The following is a 16,858-nucleotide window of genomic DNA, read 5'->3' on the forward strand; positions in this document are numbered from 1 at the left end:
GTGATTTATAACATAGGGCTTTTAGAAAATGTGTCATGCAAATCTTCCATAGGTTGACACATTTTGTTATAAAAAATCAAAAGCGACACGTTCATTAATATAGCCACTGATCTCCTAAGAAAAGCCTTTAAGTATAAGGGTTCTGTCAAGCTCAGAGTGAGAAATACAAGTGTTTGAAAAGTTTACTTTTTGCTTGAAAGCTCAAATACTTCATTGTCAACACATACTGCCAGTTGTCTTCCTTAAAGCAATGAGCTAACTTCATTCATTTTTTTGAGAAGATGTCTGCCAAATACGAAAGTGTGTGTGGCAGTGGAAAAAATGCATAATTACTAGTACAATTTGGTGCTATTGTTTAACGTTCTCCTGTGTCAGCAGACTTATCTAACCTTGTTTTTGTACTTTCAGTGTGTTTGTCAACACAGTAGAGAAGACCAAATAATGTCTTAGTATTTTTATGAAAGGAGTTTTTACCTTATGTCGTCCACCTCCTTAAAGGGCATTAGAACCCTTCAAAAGTTCTGCTATAGAGTGAATAAACATAACCACTGCTGGAGATCAGATTGAAGTCCCTGCCATGGGGATGTCTATGTAGAGTCTTATAGTCATCTTTTTTTTTTTTTTTTTAATGGGGGTAGAGGTAATGTTGAGTTAGTTTCTACTGTACAAAGAAGTGAATTAGCTATTTGTCCACGTATATCCCCTCCCTCTTGGTCCTCCCTACCATCAGCCCCCTATCCTGCCCCTCTAGGTCATCACAGGGCACCAAACTGAGCTCCCTGTGTTTTATAGCAGGTTCTCACAAGCTAGCTATTTTACACACGGTAGTGTGTATATGCCAGTCCCAATTTCCCAAATCACCCCATGTTCTAAGACACATATTGTTTAGTTTATGTCTGTAACAGACTGTATTTATGGTGGAATCATAAGAACATTGTATTTATATATAAAAATAGCATTGCATTTATATGTATAAATATAAGAACATTGTATTTATATGTATAAAGAGCATTGTATTTAAAATAAAACATGCTACAAGATCACGCACAATTTCAGTATCTGGTCACCCACTGTTGCAGGATATTTGCTCTTTCAGTTCAGTTCAGTCACTCAGTCATGTCCGACTCTTTGCAACCCCATGAATTGCAGCACTCCAGGCCTCCCTGTCCATCACCAACTCCCGGAGTTCACCCAAACTCATGTGCATTGAGTCAGTGATGCCATCCAGCCATCTCATCTTCTGTCATCCCCTTCTCCTCCTGCCCCTAATCCCTCCCAACATCAGAGTCTTTTCCAATGAGTCAACTCTTCGCATGAGGTGGCCAAAGTACTGGAATTTCAGCTTTAGCATCAGTCCTTCCAAAGAACACCCAGGACTGATCTCCTTTAGAATGGACTGGTTGGATCTCTTTGCAGTCCAAGGGACTCTCAAGAGTCTTCTCCAACACCACAGTTCAAAAGCATCAATTCTTCAGCCCTCAGCTTTCTTCACAGTCCAACTTTCACATCCATACATGACCACTGGAAAAACCATAGCATTAACTGGATGGATGTATAAAGAAGAATCACTAGTATGATGTCCAATTTTGACTGTCATTTATATTAATAAGGTGAGTGATACACAAAAATTTAAGCCTGGAATTTCTTTCTTTTTGTTATTTAGAAGTAATATATATCACATATTATATAAATACATGAAGTTATTTATACCATGCATTCATTCCTAATATCAGAGGATGAAAGAGTTTTGTTCTATTTTTTGTTTGTTTATTCTATTTTTGACCTCATAACATGAAGTTAAATTTTCATTCCCATGGAAATAGTTGATCCTATATATCAAATGCCTTTTCTTCTATTTCTTGGCAGATGAACTTTTATGTAATAATTTTTAAGATAATGAATTAGCATATATTACTTGTTAAATAGATAAAATATGTTCCTTTATAAACATATACTTTAATTCTCTTTTATGTGGAATCAAGTATCTTTTTTCTTAAAGCACACTCTCATATTCAGCTAAGGTGATGAAGATCTTAAGGGCGTTTCAGAAACCATGTGTTTTAATAAAAGAGGCTTTCAAATTTAAAAAGCTGTTAATGCTACAGTATGCCATGTTGCCATGTAAGAAACTAACCATACATTACAGCATTGGGGGCATCCCTGTGTATGAGCAGTGTGATTTAAATTATCTCTGCATAAGAAAGTGGAAGCAAGGGAAAGCCCAACCCTCAGATACTCAGAAGGAATTCAACGGGTATTCTAACCCCAAGTACATGGATTTTCTTTCTCCTATATGCAATGGATTCTTTAGTTTTCTACTTTTGACGTTGGATCATATATTTTATCTGTCAGGTTGCCACCTCACGTTTATCTATGTTTTAGATCTTTACCAAAATTCCAGTATTCCCAAGGAGAATCACCAGTTACTCCAGCATCAATAGTTTTACTGTCTGACCCTTCAGATAACACTAGAATTTGGTCCATAACTAGAGGATGCTAGGAGTCATTCAATATTATATGAATGCTTGCTTAGAGGAATGCCCCTAATGGAGATGGAGAGAGAGAAGCATGTCTACTCCCAGGATAGAGTTTTACATTTGATTTTCTTTCTCCACAGTCACAAAATGATCACATAATCGATCATATTTGTTTCATCTTTCAGCATCATAGTGACAGTGCCTGGGTCTGTGGGCCCATGGGTTCTCACGGATCTACACAAATGCTGTTGTTCAGTCACTAAGTCAAGACTTACCCTTTGTGATTGCATGGACTGCAGCATGCCAGGCTCCTCTGTCCTTCACTGTCTCCCAGAGTTTACTCAAATTCACATCCATTGAATCAGTAATACTATCTAACCATCTCATCCTCTGCCACCCACTGCTTTTGCTTTCAGTCTTTCCCAGAATCAGGGTCTTTTCCAGTGAGTTGGCTCTTTGCATTAGGTGGCCAAAGTAGTGGAGTTTCAGCTTTAGCATCAACACTTCCAATGAATATTCAGGGTTGATTTCCCTTAGGATTGGCTGGTTTGATCTCCTTCCTGTCCAAGGGACTCTCAAGAGTCTTCTCCAGCACCACAGTTCAAAAGCATCAATTCTTCAGCTCTCAGCTTTCTTTATGGTCCAACTCTCACATCCATACATGAGTACTGGAAAAACCATAGCTTTGACTATACAGACCTTTGTCATCAAAGTGATGTCTCTGCTTTTTAATATGTTAAGTTTGCCATAGCTTTCCTTTCAAGAAGCAAGTCTCTTTTAACTTTATGGCTGCAAATATTTGATACTTAAAAAAAATAGTAGCATTCGAATTCCAAATGAAACTGCCACATTAACATGAATGAATATCTAACTAAATCAATACAAAATGTAACATTAGGTCAGTTTAATTAATCGTTAAGTTTAACATTAAAACAGTTGCATTACACCTGAAAATAAATTCCAGATTAGATTGTCTAATTCTATAAGGATTCCTGAGTGTGCATGATTACCATCTAGAAATCATAGCCAATCATGAATTAATTGGATTATTCACAGTCCAGTAATTTCAAAGCAAAATTATAAAAAGTATTCCAATTTTATATAATAAAATTTACATTTAATGTAGGACATGAGAGCATCAGATATGTTTGCTATGATGTGTGATGGAAGCTTGAAAACAAAACATTTGAAATCTGTGAAGGTTTTAGCATAGTCCTGGCAAAACTGTGCCTTTATTACTCAGGCATCAGTTTATCTCAAATAGCAAATGTGTTATTTAAAAAAAAAAAAAAAGCCTTCCCCAGAAATGAAAGTAGAGTTTGCAATCAGCATACCTTGGTGTATTAAATAAAAGGCCTTTCTGTGACCTCCATGTAGCACAAAGTCATCGATTAGAAACTTTCAGCAGTGTGATTGACTAGGGAAAATCATGATAGGCCTCTGCCAGTAGAGAAAAAATATTGTGTACTGAAAAAATAAAACAAGATGGAGAAAAAATATGTCTCCCCAGAATTTGGCTGATCTTATTTCTTTGACGCTAGATGAAAGTGTTTTCTTTAGTGAAAATGCACTAATCTCTTATTGCTGTGTAGATCCAGAGGCTGAGAACAGTCATTTGTCTTTTCTTTCTGAAAGCAAAGAGAACTTCAGTGTTCATACTCGTAGCTGTGGATGCCTTGGGGATTCTCCTGTAACAACACCAAGGAACATAATCCTGAACAGAAATTAAATTCAGCCTAAAGGGAAGATGAAAAATGATGGAGAAATTACCATCCTTTAAAACTGCAATGAAAGATTGTATCCAATAAGAATAAAAAGAAAGATACTAGTTCTTTCTTCTTAAGTAACAAAGTCCAGTTGGCACTTCCTTAATAAAATCATAAGGTGATGATGAATTACTAGCCTGGAAACATCACAGAATAATATCTTGATGATAGTTTATTTTAAGGAGTTAAAGTTAATGTCTTCTTTCTCCTTCCTTCCTCCATCTCTCCCGCTTTCTCACCCTCACCTTCCTTCCTTCTTCCCATTTTCCTCCTCCATTCTTTCTGTCTCTGTGTATCTCCCCCTCCTCATTCTTTCTTGCTTTTTTCATACTTGACCTTCACTAAAATTGCACAAATAACATCAACTTTTACCTCTAGGTTTTTGGTAGCTTATTACACAAAGACAGATTTTTCCTTAGGTGTACAAAGAATAAGTAATTTCTAGCTCATAATGAATCTCTTAATGAAATGAGGTTTTTTTTTTTTTTTTTTTTAAGGGGAGGAAAGCCACATCTTAGGTCTCTTTTGAGGCATATCTCCACTGTTTGTGGTCCTCTAAAGCCTTGGCAATTTTTTACATTAACAAAGTTTAGGATGAAAACATACTGTTTTCAGTACTGTAGATCCTAAGCCCCACTGTTTAACACTTAAAGCACAGTGTATTTCCAAAGGCGAGTGCACTGGACAATTTAACTTCTATATCATAGCTCTGCTGCTGCTGCTAAGGTGCTTCAGTCGTGTCCGACTCTGCGAGACCCCATAGACGGCAGCCCACCAGGCTCCCCCATCCCCGGGATTCTCCAGGCAAGAACACTGGAGTGGGTTGCCATTTCCTTCTCCAATGCATGAAAGTGAAAAGTGAAAGTGAAGTCGCTCAGTTGTGTCTGACTCTTTGCAGCCTCATGGACTGCAGCCTACCAGGCTCCTCGGTCCATGGAATTTTCCAGGCAAGAATCTCTAAGAGACTCAGTTATAAAAACAGTATCTTTTCTAGGATTTTCAAGACTTTTTCAGAACTTTCTTTGGCAAAAAAAGAAAAAACCTTGGTGGGTCCAAGATCATAATGGTTTGTTTTACCAACCTGGTCTCACAAACAACATAATAGATTGCAGATGCATTTAAGTGAAGGACCAGGTGAAATGGAAAACAAGAGTGAAACGAGTACACTAAAGATAAACCCAAAACTCACAGTAAACAAAATTGTCCCTATGACATGATACCATTAAGCAACAATGGAGTATGTATGTGTGTGTGTGTGTGAACACAGAAATGTGTTCATTGTCCGTATATGCATGTATGCATAATGAATTTATAAGTAGTCGTCTCAGCCTGTCACTGCCACTGCAGGTGAAGTCATAACCCATATGAACCATGTTGGGAATGGACTTTAAAGCCACAGAATGGCTGGCCGGTAAGGGAAGCCGCCATGTGTGATGACTGGTTTATGGCTAAATTGCAGTCCCTAAAGGGGTGGGGGATGAACCAAGACATGATCTGGACCACTGTCCAATAAGGGTATGGCAAGGCCTTTCTGGGTCATGATGAAATTGGGAGTTTGCTTGGATTTTGGTAAGTCTCAGTCTGTGCATTAGAGATATCAGCGTCTATGCTTGAAAGATGCTGATTAAGTCGGAGTCTGACTGGAAACCTAGCAGGGGAAATTAATCCGTAGGTACGTCAGGTAATATGAAAGGCATGGGATTGTGTCACTCATCGGATAATCTCTTCAACATACACTTTAAAGGAAACTCATAGTAAAAAATATTATTTGCTATCCTTTTCAAGGAAAAAAAATTGTTTAATTTTCTTCATGTACCTAAATGTGTTAATGCCATAAATGGATATATGGAAATATTGGCTCATTATAAAAACATGCCAACCAGGATTCCAATAGATGCTTTACCTTTATCTTTATTTTATATGATAAAAGATGATTCCTTAAGACATGCAAGGACTAATGCCTCCTGGGAAGTTAAGTTCATTTATAAGTTAGAGAGATAGTTTATGTCAACGTGTGGTACACTTAGATTTGAATACTCATATTTTTAAGAGTGGGTGTGTAGGTACTAGAATCACTTGCATAATACCCTCAAATATGTCTGAAAATTAGTGTCCTCTGTAGACTATACATTCTGCATTTCTTGGATGAAGGGAACTCTTTCCATCCCCTAAACTAATCTCCAGAGTATCCTGACAGTGACCTAGGTGGCCAATCTAGGTTCCTTAAATAAAGGAAGAGTTAGGAGAAGGCTTTTTAATTTTGAACAACAATATATTATGAAAGATTGCAAAGATCTTAGAAGTATCTATAAACTTAAAAGTAAATGAATTTAAATTAGGGAAATGATACGCTGAAAACATTGTATCATGAAAATAACCAGAACAAGACAACTTGAAAATCAGAAAGCTAGAAAATAGAAAAAGAAGGAAAGAATAATAGAAAGAGGAAAAGATAAAATGAAAAGAGGGTGGGAAAGAAGAAAAATTTGGAGAGGGTAGAAAGACATTTTAGGACATAGGAGAACCATGGACCAAAGCTGAAAATGAAGCACCAAATATTGGCTTTTTTACCAACAGGATGTTGTGTTGGTCACTTAGTCATGTTCAGTTCTTTGCAGCCCCATGGACTGTAGCCCGCCAGGGTTCTCTGTCCATGGAATTCTCCATGCAAGAAAACTGGAGGGGGTTGCTGTTCCCTTCTCCAGGGGATCTTCCCAGCCTAATCACTCTGTAGAAACTCATTGTAAATAGGGTAAAGTGCACAAGGGAACAAGGCCTTGAACTTAAATGATTTGTTCTTTATTCCCAGGAGCTGATCCTCAGGAACAAAGTTCGTTTTAGTCTGTTGTTATGAAATTGTTTCATCGCTTGCCAATGATTAGCATACATCAGAAGAATTCAGTACATTAAAAGAACCTGCTGCAAAACCAAAAAGAAAGTCTGAGAGCCGGTTCATCGCTGCAGACTTTGCTCAGCTAATGCTTTGTCTTTCCTCCTTGTTCACAGAACCGAAAGTAAGCTGCAAACTAGGGCGGTCGGCGTCCACATCAGGTGTGCCCCCTCCATCTGTTACTCCTCTCAGGCAAGCCAGTGACCTGCACCAGAGCCAGGTACCATCATCGTTAGCCAGTCGTGATTGACTTCCTGTGATGCGACATGCCAAACGCTTTCCACCCCTGTCTGTCGTGTGTTGCTGTAACGACTTTCGCATCTGCTTTTATTTTTCTATGTGTGTATGGGTGGGGGTCGGGATAAGCTGTGGCCGTCTGTGTTTTCATCTAAAAAGGAGATTCCTTCTTCCCTGTGATTGGTGCAACTTTCTTTGCTGTTTGTTATCAAATCGTTTTTGTCTCTGGTTCCCATCGTTCTGTAATATAAATGTAAACTTGTAGTATATGTACTGGCTTAGTGGTTGTTTTTTTAAAATTCTTTCTCTCTTCCATGTTTTGTGTACTTTTATACCGTCTCTGAAAATTTATCAACATTTGATAAATTTATCAACTTTGTTTTATGTAGATTTCTTTTTAAATGTTTTGTCCACAACACTTGCACAGATGTTGTCAATGAATTTGTACATATTGTTTAGTTCTTATCCTATGATACTGTAATATTTGTGGCCGTTTAATATTTATTTTTATTTCGCTTGGAGCATGATTGTAAGATACAATGAATATTGATGTCCTTATAAATATTCCTATAACAAGTCATTTGGATTAAACATGGCAGCTAGTCTTTTTTTCTTAGGTCATAAGGACAAACTGACCAACCACATAATCTAGATATTACCAAAAACTGTAGACAAACAAGGCAATCTTTAAATAAATTACTTTCTCTCTTATACCAACAGTATCAGAAATGTTCTCAGTAAGGGAATTTAAGTGTTTATGCATGGTAACTGAGATCTCTATTATCATTGGAGAAAAGAGACAAGAAATAAAGACATAGCTACGGTATCATTTAACCCTTTATAGTATAATATGTTGCTCTGATGTTCACTTGGTTACATGACTCTGTATGGGAAATTTAGTATGGGGAAAAAATCACTACACATAAATTCTCTACCTATAACTCATCCAATAGGAATTCAATACAATGACTTAATTTGTGAAGCTTAATTGTGGTTACTGTTAAATATTATGGGTGTTAAATAGGATAATGCTATCCTGTAGTGGGTTTTCTCTGCTTCTTAGCTTTAATCTTCACTTTCATAAAGCTCTCTGAAATTGTAAATTAAAAGACTAATAATGATACCTCCATGGGAACTGTCCATTACTGATTAGAAAATTACATATTCATCAATTATGTAAAATGTCAAGCTATTTTAGAAACATAACCAAGCAAACTAATTGCGTTGTTTTTCTAATGGAATACAGGGTGCTTTTTTAGTATTTTGGCCTCACTTAAGTAGTCACAGGATTTGATTTATGAATATATGTGATATCTACAAACCCAAGAGATGAGAGGTTTCTCTCAAGGGGGTGTCTCAAGTGCCACTTAGAATCTTTTGTGTCTTATTTAAAAGTTTAAATGCCTTTACAACTAAATGAATCCACCTCAAATGTTTTTTCAGTATAAAAGAAGTAGAAACAAGAAGACAATGAATAAATAAATAAGTAAATAACACAATTAACCTCATTAAGATAAACTGCCATCTTAGTTGATTAAAACTATTGCAGAATATTACATTTGTTGATTTTTAAAGCTTACAATATTGGATACGGAAAGGAGAGAGCTTTAGTTAACTGGCAGAGGATTGCATTAATACAATCAATTTCCAGGTGCTTATACCTTAGCATTAGATGACTTTGGTAACATAGAAAGGCTTTGTGGTCTTTGTTTCCTTTGCTTTTTTCCCCTTATTAACTTTATAGCTGTTTCATCCTGAGCCCCTTCAGTTCTCAATGAAAGGGTTCTTGGGGGTAACTTCAAGAACAGAAACAAGGTACAGTCTTTGTGCCTTTGCATTATCAGCTCTTCATTTATCTGATGGGATGTTCTTCATTCTTCAAAATACAGCAACACGAGAAAGGCCCTCTTGATACTTCTTTGCTGCGCTTTTTTTTTTCCAACCAGGAGAAATTCTGGCACACAGCCATGTCATAGATAGGTTGTCGGGACTGCAAATTAGAAGGCTGACCTCTGTGACTCTCTCCTGTGTCTCTCTCCTGTGTCTTGTGACCAGATGTAGCATTCACCTCTTCCATATTCTGAGCTAATGAGGTGAACATGGCTTAGAAGAACCCTGCTCTGCATTCCTACAAATTGGAACTGAACTGAAGTTGAGTACTTTTTGAAGTCCCTCTTCTCACCTCATTCCCGTGCTCTTGACTGAGATGTCGCCTTAAGTTACAACAAAGATGACCCTGTCCTTTGCTTAGTCACCCAAGTCCACCCTTTGCCAGTTTCACCCATGGTGAAAGACATTTAAGCACACTGGATATTCATACACAAATTAGGAGATGGAACACCTAACACTGTCACACAAATAGTTACCCTGGTCACTTTTAAAAAAGTGTTTGTCCAACACCAGAATTCCTGATAGTTATGAAAACACAGAAAGCTTGATAGAAGATGGATAAACTTCTTACTAGGAAATCTTTGGAAGACCATGTAATCTTGTACTTTCATCTTGTACTTTCAAGCAAACAACAATAATCAGTGAGCCCTGAAATAATTCCAGTAGTGCTTATCTACTGATGAACCTGGCTTTAAGAAGAGATGGGACTTTTCTGCTCATAGAGAAGGAACTGCGTGTGGTATGTTTCAGACTGTTAATACCTTACTTCTTTTCAGTTTCCTCAGTACTGGTTTCTCACTTACCACTTCAGATCATGGTTAGAGCTTTCTGAGAAGGATTGCAGGAGGAAACAGAAGGGCCTAAAGTTAACCTCAGCAGAGATGGGCAGAGGTGACCAAAACGGACTGACCCTTAGCCCTAGGAGCCTAGACCAAATGCGATGGACCACCCTAAAGAATCTAGAGATAACAGTGATTGACTGACCCACAGGGGAGTATAGGGCCCTTGGTGATTGCCCTCCAAGGCCGTTTATATAAAAAGCGGAGGTAGTGTTTGCTTGGTTTTGCAGTCTGTTTTGGCTTCAGGTGGTAAAACAGGCACAAGATTTGTAGAAATGTACGGAACTTTAAAAAAATTTTAAAAGAGGAAATGGGAAACTCAGGAAAGAAACATGAGTTCCAAAGCACTCACAATTTTTATGCAACAGATACTCTTCTCTGAAACTCAGAGAGATGAAAAATAGATCTTTTCTTTCTTAATTCACTCCTGAATAAATAGAGCAGTCATGAGACAATTAGGGAAAAGTGGCATTTCCTTGGAATTTCGTAGCAAGGCAGCCACATATTTTGGCATTGGTCATAATGCAGATCTTTGGAAATTGGATGGGATTTCTGCAAATGAAATGACAAAGCTATCTCTTTTCTTATTGATAAGAGCGAAGCTGTATAGAAGTCATGTTTCAAACTTGGATATTATCACTTTCTCGTTTTCTTTCTTCTGTGGTGAAGTAGAAAGCCTGTGCTCAGAGGGAAGAAGTGTGAGTGCTATTAGAGACAGCAGATTATGTTCACGTTATCCCTCCATCTCTGACCTGTGTCATCAGTGACCCCCATTTCATTGGAAATGGGTCACCTCCAGTCTTACTGCCGCCGGTGAAGGAATAGAAAATAAGGGGCAGGGCCATGAGAAAATCAGACTGTCTTTCAAGAAAGGAACAGCTAGAGTGTGTCTTCAGACAAAAGCACCCACTGTCTTTGGAAAATTGTTCCTAAGAAATGTCTGTACTTATTTTTCTGGGAACGAAGGAGTTGAGAACCACATTCTCCATCTCACACGCACACACACACACAGACACACTTGCAACACATTTATGCACACACATCCACACAAACTCTCACATACTCACACAGTCACACACACCCCCACACACATACCCACTCACAAGCAGATGCACTTTTTAATTAACAACTCCCCACGTCAAACCAGGGAGGCACAGAGCCAACAGCAACCTAAGTGTTGAACCGAGAACTCACTTTCTCTCTAAGGTCTATTGTTCTAAACTAGATCATATCTGATTTTCCTTGATGTTGGGGAGGGGTGACAAAAGGCCATCTGTCATTTCCTTTGGACATACAGTTTGAAATCTGGAGGTCCCAAATTTCCATGGGAATTTAAAACTCACCCCCCAAAGCCATTATCTCTTGTTCTCTGGGCCCGTGTGGGATGAGAGCTGCCTTCTCACCCTCCAGTCGAGCCATTGCCCAGGCTGGGTCCTGCTGTGCGCTTACAAGCTGTTATCCAGGCAGACAAGCCCAGTCCCTTTCAACTTGCCCCTTCAGGATCATTTCTCAAATGATTATTTCTTTTGATTCAGTCCTCTGGACTCCCCCCAAGCTCCTAACATCCTCCTTGAGCTTGATGACTCTGCTGAGGCCTAATGAGAGCCTGCCCGGGTTGCCTGCTGAGCAGAATTCCTTTTCAATTCCCATGGGCTCCATGGCTGTGTCTGTATGCTGGCGTCTGGCTTGGTTTCTGAGATAATGGAAGATGAATGTGTTAGCATCTACAGCAAGACGCATGCCCAGGTGTGTTTCTAGGTGTCGCTCATGTCACAGTTGTTTTCTAGATACGTTGAAAAAGACCTAATCACCCAAAGATAGAGATCAGGAATCAGTACCTATTAAAGACTAGGATTTAGGATTTAAGTAGATTCTGTAACAAGGACTTTGCCCAACTTTGTGTGTGATACTCAGTGGCTTTTGTTGACCTACTAAATACCTCTCTTGATAAATGTCTCTTTCAATATTTCCTTGAAAAAATGTGTTTCTCACGCAATCCAATGTAATCTTTTCGCTTGGCCTTGAATACCTTCAAAGTCGTGGGATCTTTCTGCTGGTCCCACAACCTCAGTGATGCTTTGCCTTAAAGCTTTGAGAAGACCCATGCTCTTTCTCAGACTGTGTGTGAGTTCTAGGCTTTCATTTAACTCTCAGACAATCAACACATTTGCACACAGAACCTGCAGGAGCCTGGAGAGCATGAGAAAGACTAAGGACAAAGGAAAACTGAATGTAGTAACGTAAACACACAAGTAAGGGGATAGCAAGGAATTCTAGTTTCATCTACTCGGTGCCCACCCACGTTTCTCAATGATGTAAACTTAAAGGATATGTTCTTAGTTAATGTCACCTTGTGTGCGTTGTATCAGGTAGAAAAATGAAAACAAAGTTCTCGATTAACTGAAGTTAAATTAGCCCACAATGTGAGAGCTGTGAGTTTTAGTTTTATTCGGGGACTTACTGAGAACTATATCCTGCGAGTTATAGCTACTCCGATGATTCTGAGGAACTGCTCCACAGAAGAAAACGGAGGGGCCATAACACATGTGATTCTAGTAGAGGGCGAAATGCCACCTAGGAAACATCTCAGAAGAACGTTACTGCTAGTCCCGAAGAACAGATATCTCAGTTAATGATTTTAGTGCTTTGCTAAGAAAGTGAAGATGCAAGAATCGAGGTTCAAAAAAGGTTCTCTTTAAGTATTTATTTCTACGGGGCTGATTTGCCTGTTTTCCCAGGACACGGAGTGTCTCATTCTGATCTTCACCCTGAAAGCAATTCGGGGTGTGCTGCAGGTCAGTGATGACAGTGGCTAATGACTTCATCATTGCATGGCAATACCCGAGGACGGGTGACATTCCTTGCTTCACAAGTGCTAAGAGTAGAATATTTTCTATCCTCTTTAGAATTTATGCATTGCCATTAGTATAGATGTGACTTGTTTTGCCAAGACCAAAATTCCTGCCCTGGGTTCTGGAACATGTATGCCGTGAGATTTTGCCTGATCAGTTTCATATACACTGTTAAGTGCCCCTATCGAGTAGTTAAGGTTTTGTGTGAGATAGGAGAAAGCAGTATTAGTAGAGAAAGGGACAGAATATGTGGGTGGAGAGCACGTGGCACCCCAACTTAACCTGATGAAGGGGCCCTTTTTCTACCATCCCTTGCTCAGGTGTTGAACAAACTTTTCTTCTGTTTTTGAGACCCTATAATTTTCCAGGTCCTATTAGACCTGAACTAAGAGAATGTTTACATTGCATTTGTACCTGTACACAGCTGGTTTGATTGTATGCTCAGGGATAACATCATAGTATAGAGATGGTAAAAAACAAGCAAAACAGAAAGAGAACATACAATCAGGGGAAGCTGAACTCACTTCATTCTTTGCATATAGCTCCCCTACTGCAGAACCTCCTTCAGGCTATGCAGTCGAGTTTTAAATGACTCCTATTGTTTGTTTCATTCTGCATATGAGTTAACCTGACATTTATTTCCAAATATGTTAAAGCCTGATGGGAGGTGCTTGGAAAACCCTACTAAGTTTACTGTGCAATGTTAGCATCTTATTGGAGAAGGGTTTATCTGTACAAAGTTCAAACTGTAAAATAAAATGCCATCTTCACAAAGATTATGTTACAAAGAATTTATCGTTATTTGTGATAACAATATAATTCACCAAAGATTGGATCTAGGCTTGTGAAAAGTGAAATAAATTCATGTGACCAATAGGAGTGTCAGTGGTTGTATGCATCTATTGCTGCATATTATAGCATCCTTGTATTAAAATAATGTAAGTGCCAAAAAGTAAACAAAAGCTATTGTGTGCCCTCTGCAGTCTTGCCTGGTTGATTTATAAAAATGGTAGCCTTTAGTGCTTTGTGGACCCCCCCTAAATTAGTGTCATATTTAAAGAAGATTTTGTCACTACCTTTCAATAACAGACAAATCCAGTAATCTGTATCATGAAATGTTGGCATGATTTAGCTTCCATTTTCATACAAAGAATTCAGAGGGCAGAAACTCAGATTGCTTTCTGCGGTGGACCACCATCTGAATAGAGAAATTTCGACATATTATGAAGGAATTGTGCGCTTGTGTATATTTCACATGGCAGAATATTTGGGATCACTTTTTAAAGACCAGTTGTCTCAAGACCAGTCTCTCAATAACCCCAATATTGAGTACTATAAAACTAAAGAAACCCATCCTTTTGCCCCTATTCCAATCCGCCCACTCAGTAATCTTGCATTTACTCCCTTGCCACAGGAGGCAGAGTGTAACAAAACAAGAGAATGTTCTCTGAGAAATCTTGAACAAATTGACAAGTTAGAGTGAGGATACGGAAAAATGAACTCTGAGAGTGCCTGCTACCTGACTTTGCTTGCCCTTATCTGTGTATGCCCTGCTCAGCACCAAAGTTGTTGCCATACACCACCAGGGCTACAGGAAGAGGCGTAAAGTTGCTTAGGTATATAATCTAGCATTCTTTAACACATGGGAAAGATACAAGGATTCCTAGGGTTCTTAGATGAAGTCTGCATGGTAAAAAATATGCACCACTCATTGTCATTCCCGACGAGCTTCTTGTATGCCAGGACAGTGATGAGAGCCTTCTTCTATTGCTGAAGGTGGGCTTCCTGCAGCCCCATCCTGTGATCATCCCATTAATTTCAAATAAGGATACTAAAGTGAGGTGACATACCTTGTCCAGATTTTGTACCTATTAAGTGTCAGTCTGTGATCCCAACTGGTTCACAGTTGGTTAAAATGTGAGTGGGAGAGGATGTAAAACTTCCATTGGAATCCTGGCTCTACCCCTCAGTCACTGTGTGTGTCCTTGAATACACTGCTCAACTTTGCAGAGTCTGTTTTCTCATCTGTAAAATGAGGGCAGTATTATCTGCCTGTGGCACTAGTGGTAAAGAACCCACCCGCCAACACAGGAGATGGAAGAGATGCGGGTTGGATTCCTGAGTGGGGAAGATCCCCTGGAGGAAGGCAGAGCAACCCACTCCAGTATTCTTGCCTGGAGAATCCTATGAACAGAGGAGTCTGGTGGACTATAGTCCATGGGATCACAAAGACTTGGACACCACTGAAGCAGCTTAGCACACAGCACATGGTTGTGGTTGAGGATTAATAAGATAACATACGTATGTAAAGTCCTGGACAGAAATTACCTGTTAGAAATATAAGAATTCTTTCCCTTATAGCTTTCTCCTTCTTCCAAAATGCAAATTTCCTGCTTGTTGACAAGCCCTAAGGAGAAGAGTCATTGTAGTCGGCGGAATTCCGAAAACGATGGGCACGGAGACATGCTTTTGTCCACCATGCATTGCTGACCATGCATAGAACAGCTAGCATGTGACAATAATAAAAAAGCACACGGATTTTTTAGCGAGTTTTATTACTGACTTTAAGTTCTTTAGAGGGTGCATCTCTTTACTACAGCATCTGAGACAGATTGGTTTCTCCACCCCATCTAGGTACACTTGATAGGATTATCTTTCTCATTCCTTCTTCTCCAAATAGGGAATTAGATATTCAGTTGTTTACCATATAATAAGGATGCATGTTATTAGATGGTAAACATCAAACAAGATGTCTTACGGTTTAGTTGCTAAGTCATAGCCAACTCTTGGGACCCCATCGACTGTAGCCTGACAGGCTCCTCTGTCCATGGGATTCTCCAGGCAAGAATACTGGAGTGGGTTGCCATTTCCTTCTCCAGGGGATTTAATCTAATAAGATGGTAAACAACTAATAAGGATGCATCTTATTAGATGATTGTAGTTGGCATCTCTTCTTACCTTGTAGGTGCCACATGTAATTTGGAAGCAAAGCAAGTAGAAGTCAGCTAATGGTATCAATTCAGAAATATCAGCAGTCCTCTGACACTGCTTTTCTCTGCAGCTTGGGTTCAGATGTGAATGATCTAATGAAAATGCTAGAGCTGCAGAGAAGTTGTCATCTGCAAAGACGTAGGATACATTTGTTGTCAACTTCGGCTTTCCTTAAAGCTTCCCGCGACCTCAGTTTGAGATGCTTTGTTTTCCTAGCTGCACGTATATTTGCCCACAAGCTCGCCCATTATGATATTTCATCCTATTATATCAATTTAACTTTTATATGCCCACTATATCGATGCCACTTGCTTTTGTTTTTCATTTTTTGTTTTTTTCCTTTTCAATGAAGAAAGCATTAAGGCTATTGCATTATAAATGTTATGGAAACAAGGCAGCCTGAATTTTAACAACATTCAGCCTTGCCAAGTGAATGTGTGCCAAGTCTAGTCCCAATATATAGAGATCAGTTACCACTGTTTAGTATTTCTTAGGTAAAATCAGAGGCAATGGGATTTATTTATTTATTTATTTTTACTTATTGTCATTTTTTGGAATTCCCGTTTGTTCCTCTTCAAATGCCAAGGGTGGTGTCGTTAACTAAGCTAACAATAATATGAACGTATCTGGGGAAGTGAAGCTGAAGGTTTTAAATCCATTTACAGTCACACTAGTTTATGCCAGGTGTTTTCAAGCCGATCTTTAAAGTTTCCACGTCATTTTTTTTCTTTTTTAGAAAATAGAGGCTTTGGGAGGCAGTTGAAAATATTTAACTGCTAAATTTCTTCAAAATGTCAGTAGAGCTGAATGTGAAGCTTTAGCTCCAAGTCTAGAGGACAAATCAAGAACTCCTAGCTGTAGGTCTGGTTTGAGTTGTACACAGAGAACTACTGAAAGAGGATTAAAGTTTTACAGA

At 38.8% G+C, this 16,858-nt stretch overlaps 1 protein-coding gene across 1 annotated transcript in view; it reads left to right on the plus strand.

Moving 5' to 3' along the window:
- The window catches only part of NYAP2 (neuronal tyrosine-phosphorylated phosphoinositide-3-kinase adaptor 2), a 296,115-nt gene that overhangs the window by 238,314 nt on the left and 40,943 nt on the right, over positions 1-16,858 (plus strand). The window contains exon 5 of the mRNA XM_068966983.1: positions 7,250-7,353. Within this exon, the coding sequence (XP_068823084.1) occupies positions 7,250-7,353 (104 nt within the window). The remainder of the gene's footprint in view (positions 1-7,249; positions 7,354-16,858) is intronic.

The sequence above is a fragment of the Capricornis sumatraensis genome, chromosome 3 (genome assembly GCF_032405125.1).
Source record: "Capricornis sumatraensis isolate serow.1 chromosome 3, serow.2, whole genome shotgun sequence".
In the NCBI taxonomy this organism is placed as follows: domain Eukaryota; kingdom Metazoa; phylum Chordata; class Mammalia; order Artiodactyla; family Bovidae; genus Capricornis; species Capricornis sumatraensis.